Here is a 13,623-nt window from a genome sequence, read left to right as displayed (position 1 = left end):
ACAATAATGTATGGAATCTGTATGATAGGGTCAACTCAGCGCCCTAACACCGGAAATCGGTGCTTATATCGCCCTTTTTGGGACCGGATTCCGTCAGGGGACACCCGTACCCCCGAGGATCCGGTCTCGGCCTGATGGCACACGTCCTTGTTTGGGCGCTAGGCGCCCTGTATAGATACCCTACAATAATGTATAGAACCTGTATGATAGGGTCAACTCAGCGCCCTGGCGCCGGAAATCGGTGTCAATATGGCCCCTTTTGAGACCGGATTTCGTCAGGGGACACCCGTACCCCCCGAGGATCTGGTCTCAGCCTGATGGCACACCTCCTAGTTTTGGCGCTAGGCGCCCTGTATAGAGACTCTACGATAATGTATGGAACCTGTATGATAGGGTCAACTCAGCGCCCTAACACCGGAAATTGGTGCTTATATCGCCCTTTTTGGGACCGGATTCCGTCAGGGGACACCCGTACCCCCGAGGATCCGGTCTCGGCCTGATGGCACACGTCCTAGTTTGGGCGCTAGGCGCCCTGTATAGATACCCTACAATAATGTATGGAACCTGTATGATAGTGTCAACTCAGCGCCCTGGCGCCGAAAATCGGTGCTTTTATCGCCCCTTTTGAGACCGGATTCCGTCAGGGGACACCGTACCCCCGAGGATCCGGTCTCAGCCTGATGGCACATCTCCTTGTTTGGGCACTAGGCGCCCTGTATAGAGACCCTACAATAATGTATGGAATTTGTATGATAGGGTCAACTCAGCGCCCTAACACCGGAAATCGGTGCTTATATCGCCCTTTTTGAGACCGGATTCCGTCAGGGTACACCCGTACCCCCAAGGATCCGGTCTCGGCCTGATGGCACACCTCCTAGTTTGGGCGCTAGGCGCCCTGTATAGATACCCTACAATAATGTATGGAACCTGTATGATAGTGTCAACTCAGCGCCCTGGCGCCGAAAATCGGTGCTTTTATCGCCCCTTTTGAGACCGGATTCCGTCAGGGGACACCGTACCCCCGAGGATCCGGTCTCAGCCTGATGGCACATCTCCTTGTTTGGGCACTAGGCGCCCTGTATAGAGACCCTACAATAATGTATGGAATTTGTATGATAGGGTCAACTCAGCGCCCTAACACCGGAAATCGGTGCTTATATCGCCCTTTTTGAGACCGGATTCCGTCAGGGTACACCCGTACCCCCAAGGATCCGGTCTCGGCCTGATGGCACACGTCCTAGTTTGGGCGCTAGGCGCCCTGTATAGATACCCTACAATAATGTATGGAACCTGTATGATAGGGTCAACTCAGCGCCCTGGCGCCGAAAATCGGTGCTTATATCGCCCCTTTTGAGACTGGATTCCGTCAGAGGACACCCGTACCCCAGAGGATCCGGTCTCGGCCTGATGGCACACCTCCTAGTTTGGGCGCTTTGAGCCGTTTTAAATTTCTATATAATGCAATCGGGTTCGAAAAGCTTTAATTCATAGTCGATAAAAATACATGAAAATTCGTTATTGGCAGGTAGCTTATTGGCAGCTAGCTTGACTTTAGTATAATGCATATCATTTTTCATATCCCACATGCATATATTAATAATTTAATTATGATTTTAACGCCTCATTTGATTGGGTAAACATATCCGGATAATGCATATCATCAGTTCTTGCAAATTACAAGTTACATTTACATAAACTAAAACGATACATGCATGTTTGCCATGCATAATAGATTGAATATCAAAGACACGTGAATCAAAGACAAAGATGATATCTAAAGTAAAAATATTATGATCGAAATGCTTTCTTTGTTGATTCATGCGTGATCAGATGAAGGTACTGTATACATAGCGAGATAATACAGAAAAAAACAACTACAACAACCGAGATTACAAATAACGAACTCTACTGTTGTACATCTGTAGGGAAAAAATGACATTGAATATTTAAAAGGTCGTTGTCTTATTCATATTCAATTTAGTGTGGCCCCGTGCGAATTTTAACAAAGTATATATACGTAGTCATTTTAAATAGCAATGTAACGTCTGGATCCAGTGGCGCAACCCAAACGGTTTCTGGGTAAAGTAACGCAAATATTGGAGGATCAGTAACAGTTTTTGCGGTGCAAGTACATAGTGAAGCGGGCAGCTTATTAATATATTTTTGGTTAAAGTTATTCCCCTTTGATTTATTGATTTTTGATGATTTAATTATTGTTTCCAATAATTACCAATTAGTGTGATGATTATTTGTTTTACAATAATAAATATCCTTTGTAAATAAGTTGTTTGGCATAAGTAGTTTTAGGTTAGGTCTAGTTAGTTTGTTTATTTTCGATTTCCCGTTTTTAGATACCACAAATTATTCTAGGCCGGCACATATATAGGGACAGTGTCAATTGCTTTACAGAGAGCGACTGTTTGGGGTTAAACTTGAACAGGTACGGTTAGATTGAGTGTGTGGACATCCCTGCTCTTTCTAATCTTCGTGTGATTTAACCTACGATACAGAGTGTGCGGTCATCCCTGCTCTGTATCGCATTAATACACGTGTGCGGTCATCCCTGCTTGTATTGGTGGTGGATGCGGCGGAGCACTAGTGTGTGGTCGTCCCTGCTGGTGTTCTGGCCTTTCTAGCGCAAGTGTGCGGCACTCCCTGCTTGCGTTAGGTTGAACTGTTGGCGTAAGTGTGCGGTCATCCCTGCTTGCGTTAACGTTGGTACCTGTTCAGTTGCGTAGGTGTGCGGTCATCCCTGCCTGCGTAACGTTGAGTCCCTATATATGTGCAGGAGCGGTGATTAAAGTCTGCACTTGTAAATATTGGCAGCTATCAGGGCTATCCGATTCTATCTCGGGTACGGGCCCGCGGAGATCAAAGGCAGTGACCCCCTTGCACGTTACATAAAATTTGGTGGCAGCGGTGGGATACCCTGGAATTGCTGCAGAGAGGGAAAATGGACGACATTGACAAAGAGATAACCTTTCTACGGGAGAAGATTGCGGAGATGCGTGAGCGCAGTGACATGAAGACCCTAGTGCATGAAAGACGCGCTCTGATCAGAGATTTTGAAGGGAACACCCTGCGCAAAGACGAGGAATACCTGTGCAATCATCACTCTGCTAATAAAACATATGCAAACCCGCGCAGCAACGAGATGTTTCCTGACTATTTTGAGCTGTACAGTGCACCAAATAGGAAGACGAGTCATTTGCCAGACGAACACAACACTTGGTCTTTGCACAGAGCTGATGCGTTTTGGAAGTCTCGGGAAAGGTTCACAAGCCCCGAGATAAGCAGTGCATTGGAAGATGCCTACGAAGCGCAAAATTCCATCACACCAGCTACTTATGATGGCAGTGGTCAATGGATCGATTACCATGCGCACTTTGAAGCTTGTTCTGAAATAAATGGTTGGAGTAACGCTACCAAAGGTCTCTACCTGGCAGCTTCCCTCCGAGGCAGTGCACAAGGATGTCTTGGCAATATCCCAAAGGGTGAAAAACCAGACTATGAAACACTTGTGTTAGCTTTGGAAGATAGATTTGCTCCACCAAGTCAAGCAGAGCTCTACAGAGTGCAAATGCGAGAGCGTCGTCAGAGAGCATGTGAAACTTTTTCAGAGCTGGGACAGGCCATCCAGAGACTTGCAAACATGGCATACCCAACTGCCACTTTTGAATTCAGAGATACGTTAGCCAGAGATCACTTTGTGGACGCGCTGGACAATCCTGAGATGCGCATCCGTATAAAACAGTCCCGACCGAGAAGCTTGAACGATGCAGTGATACTAGCTGTTGAATTGGAGGCGCACCAAAGAGCCGAGATGAAATGCTATGCACGCCATATCAATCTTGAGCCCTCATCTGATAAGCTAGTGGAACTGGTAAAAGCACTGTTTGCTAAGATCGAGTCTCTCCAGACGGATTTGAGGGATTTACAACTTCAACGCAGCAAGTATTATGCACAGGATACTGCCTCATCATCTAAACGTAGGTTATGCTATTTTTGCAGAAAACCGGGACACCTGCGGAGAGATTGCGTAGTGAGGAAGCAAAGCAGGTCCAAGCAATTAAGAAGGCGGCGTAGAAGTAGAGCAGAAAACCAGACTTGTAAGAGTGATTCCAGTTACAGTGGAAAGATTTCTCGTCAACATAGTGAACCCCAGAACGGAGATGTAGCACAGCATCGACTTGCTGAAGACTGTTCCAATGGATGCTACCGCGTAGTTACCGTAGAGTCTATGCCAATCTCCACCGACAGAAAAATGGTTAAGGACCAAGTTCTTTGCGAGAAGATTATTGTAAACAGCTCCAGTGTTACGGTTGGCAGAACACTCAAGTCAGCTGAAGGCAAAGATAAGGACCCCGAGTGGCAGTTGGCCAGAAGATGCAAGAATGGTCGCAGGCGCAAAGGCATGAAAAGAGGATCTCCTGGTATTTGCTTTGGAAGAGGCAAGAAAAGTTCGTCCGAACAGTTGAGACCCCACGGTGTCGTGGCAGATGGCAGCAGATTGCAGGCATCGGATAATATGCCTGGTGAAGTCACAATGCTGGGAATTCCTGACTTGAGAGAGAGTCAGATGTTCCACAAGAGGTGGAAGACGTCTAGTGCAAGACGGAAAGTTGAAGTGTAAAGCTTGAGGTGATACAATGCAATTTGTGTCTGTCAGCTGCAGTTGTGCTGTGTGCACGTGGTCCAGGAGAGAAAGGGCCAGCTTTTTTTTTTTCTTATTATTTTTGGGGAGGTATTTTTTTTACCTGGGATATCACTTCACCTTTTTGTGAAGTTGGGAGTTTTGATTTTAGTTTTGCGAGGACGCAAAATTCTGAGGTGGGGGTAGTGAAGCGGGCAGCTTATTAATATATTTTTGGTTAAAGTTATTCCCCTTTGATTTATTGATTTTTGATGATTTAATTATTGTTTCCAATAATTACCAATTAGTGTGATGATTATTTGTTTTACAATAATAAATATCCTTTGTAAATAAGTTGTTTGGCATAAGTAGTTTTAGGTTAGGTCTAGTTAGTTTGTTTATTTTCGATTTCCCGTTTTTAGATACCACAAATTATTCTAGGCCGGCACATATATAGGGACAGTGTCAATTGCTTTACAGAGAGCGACTGTTTGGGGTTAAACTTGAACAGGTACGGTTAGATTGAGTGTGTGGACATCCCTGCTCTTTCTAATCTTCGTGTGATTTAACCTACGATACAGAGTGTGCGGTCATCCCTGCTCTGTATCGCATTAATACACGTGTGCGGTCATCCCTGCTTGTATTGGTGGTGGATGCGGCGGAGCACTAGTGTGTGGTCGTCCCTGCTGGTGTTCTGGCCTTTCTAGCGCAAGTGTGCGGCACTCCCTGCTTGCGTTAGGTTGAACTGTTGGCGTAAGTGTGCGGTCATCCCTGCTTGCGTTAACGTTGGTACCTGTTCAGTTGCGTAGGTGTGCGGTCATCCCTGCCTGCGTAACGTTGAGTCCCTATATATGTGCAGGAGCGGTGATTAAAGTCTGCACTTGTAAATATTGGCAGCAATCAGGGCTATCCGATTCTATCTCGGGTACGGGCCCGCGGAGATCAAAGGCAGTGACCCCCTTGCACGTTACAATAGTTTTAGACTATTTTAACTTTTAAAGATTTTCAGACTTATCTGTATATAGAGCAGCCATCTGAAACAATTCAAGGCATATTTGACATGCAGTGCAAACGTAGGTCTAATAAATGTAGGCCTACTAAATAATTTAGAAAAACGTTTGTTACATGAAATTTAATTTTTTTTTGTATAGATTAAAAGTCACTTTTTTATATGCACAATTTACAATAAGAATGATACTGAGTGTGTTCAGACCAGCTGGGTCGTTGTGACAAAAATAAGCCCCAAGTGACGATGACCTGGTACACTTTCCAGTTTATTGCTTTAAGAAATTACTAGGGTAAAACACAGACCTATAATAAAGCTGCCCCAACCCAGGTTATACTAGTATAACCGTGATAGACATTGAGTTCATTTTTTAATTAAAATATCTCTATAAATGTACATTACTTGTTGGTGCTCCTGACTTAATAAATAACTGTAAAAGCATTGGAGTGGAGAAGTTCACATATTCGTCTTTATATACCATATCAATTTTTTTGAACAATGATATGATGAGCTTCAAGTAACTGTTAAACAATGATTCCCGGGAAGAACTCAAGTTGATATCGAATTTACCAAATAGGATAGAATGTAGCAACAGAGATACCAATCTAAAGTTAATTTAAAAAAAACCAACCAAACAAACAAACAAACAAAAAACAAACAAAATTAAAAAAAAAAAAAAAGGAAGGGAGAATTAATATGGGCCATTATCCAAAGAGCTTGAGATGCTTTTTCTAATAATAATCTATTGAATAACTAAATCCTACAGTCTGCGTCATGATTCATTATATCTGTAAGGTAATATACATGTAATAATACACATGGTGTAAATTGTAACATATATTAATTACACCTGGTTTATCTAGCTGTGACAGATTCCCCTACATTACTTGACTCTTTGCGTTATTTCCGCTATACAGGCTTTGTTCCCCTTAGATCAATGAAAAAGTCACGATACTTAGCGATAATGGAAGAATGCGCATAGGCAAGCTACGTAATACCGCCAGAATAACCTCCCGACCCCACAGATCTGCCTTGATAAGGACTAACAGTTCAGTCACTCAGTCCAAAGAACCATTCCGAACAACAATGAAGTTCATACTCTGTGTAAGTATATATTTACCTACTTACTTTTAATTAACTTATTTTCTAAGTTTAGAACAGTAATTACAAGATCTCATTCACTCTTTTCTGTAGTTGAATATTCATTAAGATGTTTTAGATAATTTTGCTTCTGTATTTTCAAAAAATAAATGAATGTACTTTTCTGATGCAAATATATAAATATGTTAGTCAAGCTGAGTTAACAAAAAAGTAATGTTTTTATCTTTTTTCTACAATTTATTTAACATTTGATGAACAGCCGTTTAGATCAAAAGTGGAACTTTGTAAAACAAAAAAACAAAAAAAAATTCTACAATGTATTTATAACTGCAAATCCAAACGAAATTTGAACCGCGGGAAATCATTTGTGAATTGAGTTATTTTTAAGAGGCCTAGATAGTCCCCTTGCCATATTTATACCTTAATAATCTCCTTGAGAAAAAGCGCTATATGAAGACATGGAAAATCTAAAGCTAAAATATTCGGAATTTTTATTCACTAAAAAAATTATTTTATTTTAAAAATATCACATCTTAATTTCTGCGGTAGATCTGATGGGTAACGTGTTGACAACCAAGCCTCTTTAAACCTTTAACAACATTATAGTCAGAACATTCTCATCCCAAAGCACAAAAAGGAATCACGTGTAGATAAGACAGACACTAGTGCAATAAGTACTAAGGTATATTTTTGACCGATATTTAGAGGTCCCACAAGGTCAAATGATCACACATCCATGCTTTAGTGCAAACATGACGCAATCCTCATTCAACTCGTAGGGACAATCAATGACTTATTTTTGACAACCTCTATATGATTATACTAGTTCACTATGGTATTATAAAGCATACTATAGATTCTATTTTATCCTAGTACCCAATTCCGCATCTTCTATCGTTGTTCATCAAATCGCGAAAATAAAAAATCGCAAACACCGAATTTTTATCATATTCCCTAATAGTTTACAGATCATGTAGCGCTTGTCCTCCACTATACCATGTGGCCGTGATAATATGAATATATCTTTTTTTTTTTATTGAAGATGTCAAATACTGGGTTCTGTTCGTGGCGGCTTAATTTTGGTAGATTTCTATCAAAAGCAAATTCACAACCCCAACAAATTTTGAAACTTTTTTCTTTTATCACATATCATAAATGACCCACACAATTAGCCCTGACTAACCCGTAAAAATGGTTTAAGTTTAAACAATGAGTAAACTAATCGGTCACCACATTTTTTAAATCATACACAGCTTGCAGCCCTTGTGTGTATGGTATCAGCTGACCGATTCGTGCTGGATCTCTCACAGGTAAAACTCTACGTAGTCTTTATCTCAGCGGAACCTAAATATATTTATATCGACATGATTATTAACCGCTTATCCTGATTTATCAGTACAAACTGCCATAAAAATCCAGAAATGTAGACAGCTATTGTTTTGATCTTTGAAAATTAACACACATGTAGTCAGAAAGTTTTACCTCACGTATAGATTATTAATGAAAATATGAAATGACTTTGCATTGTTTGGCGCAAAAAGCAAATGAGATTCATGTGAATGTTTTGTTATTCATACAATGCACATGAGGCGCAATTATTATTATTATTATTATTATTATTATATATATATATATATATATATATATATATATATATATATATATATATATATATATATATATATATATATATATATATATATATATATATATACACATACACACTATTTACTTACGACTTAAAAAACAATATAAAATATAAAGAATTAAAATTTCAATGGACGTTTTTTCTGTCAGGATTCCTCCATCATGAAGTCGGGAGATACCTGCTATTTCTGGAGACTTAATAGCCACGAAATTGAGTCTGTCCAGAGTCCTACTGGAATTTACGAACTCGAGGTAAGCCTTCAATCTACTGTTATATAAATATACGATTCACCTTCGGATAGCCATTGTAAATCTCGCACCTTGGGTCAACTCAATAAATATTTTTCGTTTTCATGAATAATCCAGGCTCTATTCCGATTGGCTCCTATACACTTCAGTGGAGCAAACTTAAAAATCATGTTCACGGTTAACACAGGCATCTTTGCATGCATTCCACAAGGGCATATTTTCTTAACATGGCCGTCATTTTCATACTTTCAAAATATTATAATAGAGGCTCGATTTCTCTTATAATAAGTATTTGATATTATGAGTACGACAAAAAGTAAGTAAGTTACAGAGTAACTCACGGTTATATAGTAAAGATATGCGAGAATGATAGTGGGTTTCCGACGATGTATGAGATTTCGATCATAACAAATAATCTATACGTTTTAGCAAATACACCGTCATCAAAACACAAAACATAAATTTATAGGATATACCAGACTTTGTCATTTTTAACTTACTTCATTAAAAACTCTTGTCATTTCTAATTTACTCCATTAAACTCTCTCTCTCTCTCTCTCTCTCTCTCTCTCTCTCTCTCTCTCTCTCTCTCTCTCTCTCTCTCTCTGACCGGATTTTCATAAATCTGCGACTTTATATACTAGACTGTTTTGGTTCTGTTTTAGACAAAGCTCCGCCATCTTGTTAGCGTACACACCAAGTTCGGCGACGTTGCTGACCTCAGTATCTACTCCCAGGAAGTACAGACCTTGTGCGCAGGCGCCACCCTCAAATCTTACAGCCACCACTAATCACGGAATTTACAAACCATTAATAAAAATTGTATTTCAATTAAAGAAAAAAAAACCAAAAGCAATTTTTAAATGTTTTATTCTAAGTAGCGTCAACCATTTTGAGTTGTCAGATATTTTTTTTCGATATTCGTTTGAAACAAACATTGTACATTTAGTTAATTTTCACGAATTAGAATTTTTCTCATTTTAGAACATTACTTTTAAAGAAATCTCAATAAATAATTGTGATTTGAACACACACCTGACAAAACATGTAAGTGTTCACTCTGATAAATATAATTATTTTAACAAATTAATTTAATAGTATTATATAAATAAGTTTGCCACCAAAATATCAATAAAAGTTATAAATCGTTTAGACACGTTCATAAGGTTAAACTTCAGGTTTCAGATTACATTAACAGCATCAACTTCTTCATCTTTACTTTCAAAATAAAAATTCAATCTGAAAAAAAAGTATCCTTTTGGCCCATTTTCCTAACAAAGTTACTGGCATTTAATTTCAATTTAATTTACATGTATTCATTAATTTAAAAGTAGATTGCCGTCAAACCTCTTATTTATGTTATTCTCTCGTTTTTTTTAGTTTGCGAAAAAAATAACAAAATGAACCAGGACAAGTTAGTTCAAGCTAGTAACAAAGGAAAAAGCAGGAGAAACTGATAAAGTTATACTTAAAGTTAATCATATAAATATTTTATCCGTGGACAATAACTCAAAAGGAAGCTTGTGAATTTTTATATATAGTCAAATATAAAATGTTGATTGACAGTAACAATCAAAACTGATGATAATAATAATGATATTCATCTTAGCACAGAGGTAGATAACGATTTGAGTTGATAATAACGATTCTATCAAAACCGTGGCAATTTCATTTATCTTGCTAAATGGTGTGGCGAAGAAACCCAAACACGATTGTACGAGGGCTTAAATACTCGTTCTAAACAATAGATGAATACCTTTCTGGAATTTTATTGGTTTAGAAATGTAGCATAATCATGTTTTATTACAACATGGCACGATAACGTTCAAAACACGAAGTCAAGATGACGCATTCGTAGTTTGTAAAAAAAAATATCTTTATATATATATCATTTTGAGTTTCTTGCCCTTTCACGCCGCCGTACTCTTGTATCTTTCACCATGCATTTTATAATAGCTCTTATACCACTTGCTCACAATAGTTTGAGAGTTATAGGTAAGTTTTTCTGTTTCCTTCTGTATTCTGTATTCCCTTCAAAATTGATATTGATTATTCCACCAGTTCTTCTTAATTCACCCTCAAGATAGATAGAAGAGAAACAGTGAAATTCTAATTTATAGATCGTTGTTAGCTTTTTTTTATACAGGTACATGCACGTTAACAGTACTTTACATGACAACATACCATATTAAACCAGCAAAAAATAGATTTTTCCCATCTTCTGATACATGTATGACCAAATAGGGGCAAAGGAAAAGAGAAAAAATGTTGTTTCGACCTTGACATTAGAAACAACTCAAGGTCACTGCACTCTTCATGTCAACACTGAAGATGAAGAATGAGTGACACAAAAGGAAGAGAAAATATTCTTGGACAAGGATTTTGCATGGATAATTCATACAACCTTGACCTCTGACCAATTGACCTTGACCTCTGGCTTTAGAAACTTCAAATCCTTTTGTTGATGTGAGTATTTTTTGACCGTTTGTGCCAAATGGAGAGAAAATATGCTTCTGACTAAGTTTAACCCAGAGATGTGATATGACTTTGGTTCAAGGGCATTGTGCATTTGTTACGAAGTTAGCTGCAGATCTGTATACTAGATCTCTGGTTGAAAAATTTCGGATAGACAAATCAGTTTGTCTCTCTGATTTTTTTCAACCACAGAGCTACAGATCTACAGCTATTACGAAGAGACACCCTGTTAGTGAAGTTTGAGCAATATACGAAATGGCTATAGAGGGGACAAAACTTTACATCTTTATGTAAAGGAGATTTCTGTGTAATGTTTCGTTGATATTGTGATCATATTCCCAAAAAATATGTATTCATTTGTACAACATATTAAACATTACGTTTTAAAAGACCTAATCAGCAGTAAATGTGGTCTACTTTTAACATCATTTAAACTGGTATGCTATTCGAGTACAACTATGCACATTAGGGCATGTTTTATGCGGCAGGGGTTTTCCAAGTTATGACGTAATCTTCTGTCCATGAACCACCAGGGGAAACATTTTATTTTTTTAAAAAGACAACAAAAACAATAGACTCTCGTGTTGATACAAGAATAAAATAGAAGAAATGGTCAATATCATATGCTAATATGATCAGTTTAATGTAGGTAACTTTTTAAAATATATATATATATATATATATTACATGTACATTGTTTTATATGTTTTTCAAGCACGACAATATACATGTAATTAAACTCTAAATAGTAATAGGAATTAGGCCAATTCATACTTACCTATTTTTAAAAAAAAATTATTCTATATATGTATATATGTAACGTGAGAGCCAGATTTATGAAAATATTTATGGAGACTCAGAATTAAAATCAATATTTGTACACTCCCAGGTTGCATATACCTGCATTCATCTTTACAGTTGGGGTTTCGTTTTGCAGAGTTTTTATTTTTTGTAAACAATGCTGAAAATTGAACATAAATGTAAGTATCATGGAACACATGCACTGTACGTAGACCTTAATCTAGGTAATTATTTCATAAATTACATACTAGTTTGACAAGATATACAATTATATGCATAGCTCTGTGTTCTGAATTTGTAAATGAAAAAGTTTTGAGAATTTTTGAATAAATCTATCTGTTTGTGCAATATTGTCCAGGCTTAACCACTGTTTTAGAGAATTTTGGATTGTCAACAATATCAACTTCCTATATAAAGAAGCATTATCTAACACATGTAATCTTAACAATCATTGAAGAATGTGATATATTAAACACATTTCACATATTTTGGATTGTATACATTGTCATTCCGAAAATATGTCAACCAGACGCTACAAAAGTGCATGTAAACTTGATTTGTAGTTTGACATTTTAAAGCTGTTCAGCTAATTTCATATTATTCCTCAAACGCATAAAGAAAAAAAGTGTGGAAAACTGAAGTGGGACAGACTGACGGACAGACGGACAGACGGACGAACGGACGTGGAGGAAAGCTATAGTCCCCTTCGGTGAAACCGGTAGGGGACTAATAAGAGACATTCCGATTTCAAATAGTAATGAAAATAATGAAAAACTATCATTTTATGAATTTGAAGAATTTTTTGATTTTATTTTATTCATTTTTGATAATTATATATATATATATATATATATATATATATATATATATATATATATATATATATATATATATGATATTTATATCTTATAACAGAAGATAAAACTTTGAACATCTTAAAACTTCATAATTCGTTTTGTATACTTGGAACATCTTTCGAACAGTGAACAGCTATTCCCCCATGTTCTCCAGAGCTCTTCCTGCATCTTCGTTTTGTTTTCAAAAATCGGATTTCACCTCCATTTCAGTTGTTAGTTTTAAAAAGAATCCTTAAATTTTATCGCAGTATGCTTATACAGCCTTCAGAAAGCTGGCAAAATATAAATGTAGGAAGTCATGGTTTAAATCTACGAACCTGCATGGAATTTTCCTATCCAGGATAAAACGATATTTTGTTTACAAGATATTTATTTACATTATTTATGTAGGTGTGTAATGTTTACATATAATTAATCGCCTTTTATTTTTAAATCCATAGAATACTCGTGCGCAATTAGGAACGTGTTCTCCTTTGTTCTGATAATTGTAGGTCAATTTAATAAAAAAAAAATAGAATTAGTAAAACATGGCAGCATGCACAGAATACCATTTATAATGTATTATCTAAAGAATGTAAGAAGTATTACATTACAAGGTGTCATTTAAAAAATGGGCCGCTGAATTGTATGTGCTATAGGATTTCATAATAGAAGCATAATGAGATTCATGCATAAAATGCTGCATTGGTTTATTTTGAATAGTAACGTTATACTGTATAGAATATCTGTTAAAACTCCAACATGTACTTCATTTGAAATTCAGTCATCGTGACTGTTCAGTAAGGAAGGGGATGGGGGTGATACAGAATTATGATACACGGGGAATAACTCTAATTGTTTTGAATTCTTGACAT

General features: G+C 37.3%; 1 protein-coding gene across 1 annotated transcript; it reads left to right on the top strand.

The window, feature by feature from the left end:
• The first annotated feature begins 6,596 nt into the window (after nt 1-6,596).
• On the top strand, nt 6,597-9,488 carry LOC128163772 (uncharacterized). Its single transcript, XM_052827428.1, has 4 exons — nt 6,597-6,743; nt 7,994-8,050; nt 8,538-8,639; nt 9,302-9,488. Exons 1-4 carry the CDS (start codon nt 6,612-6,614, stop codon nt 9,425-9,427), a joined length of 417 nt encoding a protein of 138 aa, XP_052683388.1. The 5' UTR covers nt 6,597-6,611; the 3' UTR covers nt 9,428-9,488.
• The last annotated feature ends 4,135 nt before the right edge of the window (nt 9,489-13,623 follow it).

This window comes from Crassostrea angulata, chromosome 9 (genome assembly GCF_025612915.1).
Source record: "Crassostrea angulata isolate pt1a10 chromosome 9, ASM2561291v2, whole genome shotgun sequence".
Classification (NCBI taxonomy): domain Eukaryota; kingdom Metazoa; phylum Mollusca; class Bivalvia; order Ostreida; family Ostreidae; genus Magallana; species Magallana angulata.
The sequence above is the reverse complement of the archived record's forward strand: the minus strand, read 5'-3'. Positions and strand labels throughout refer to the sequence as shown.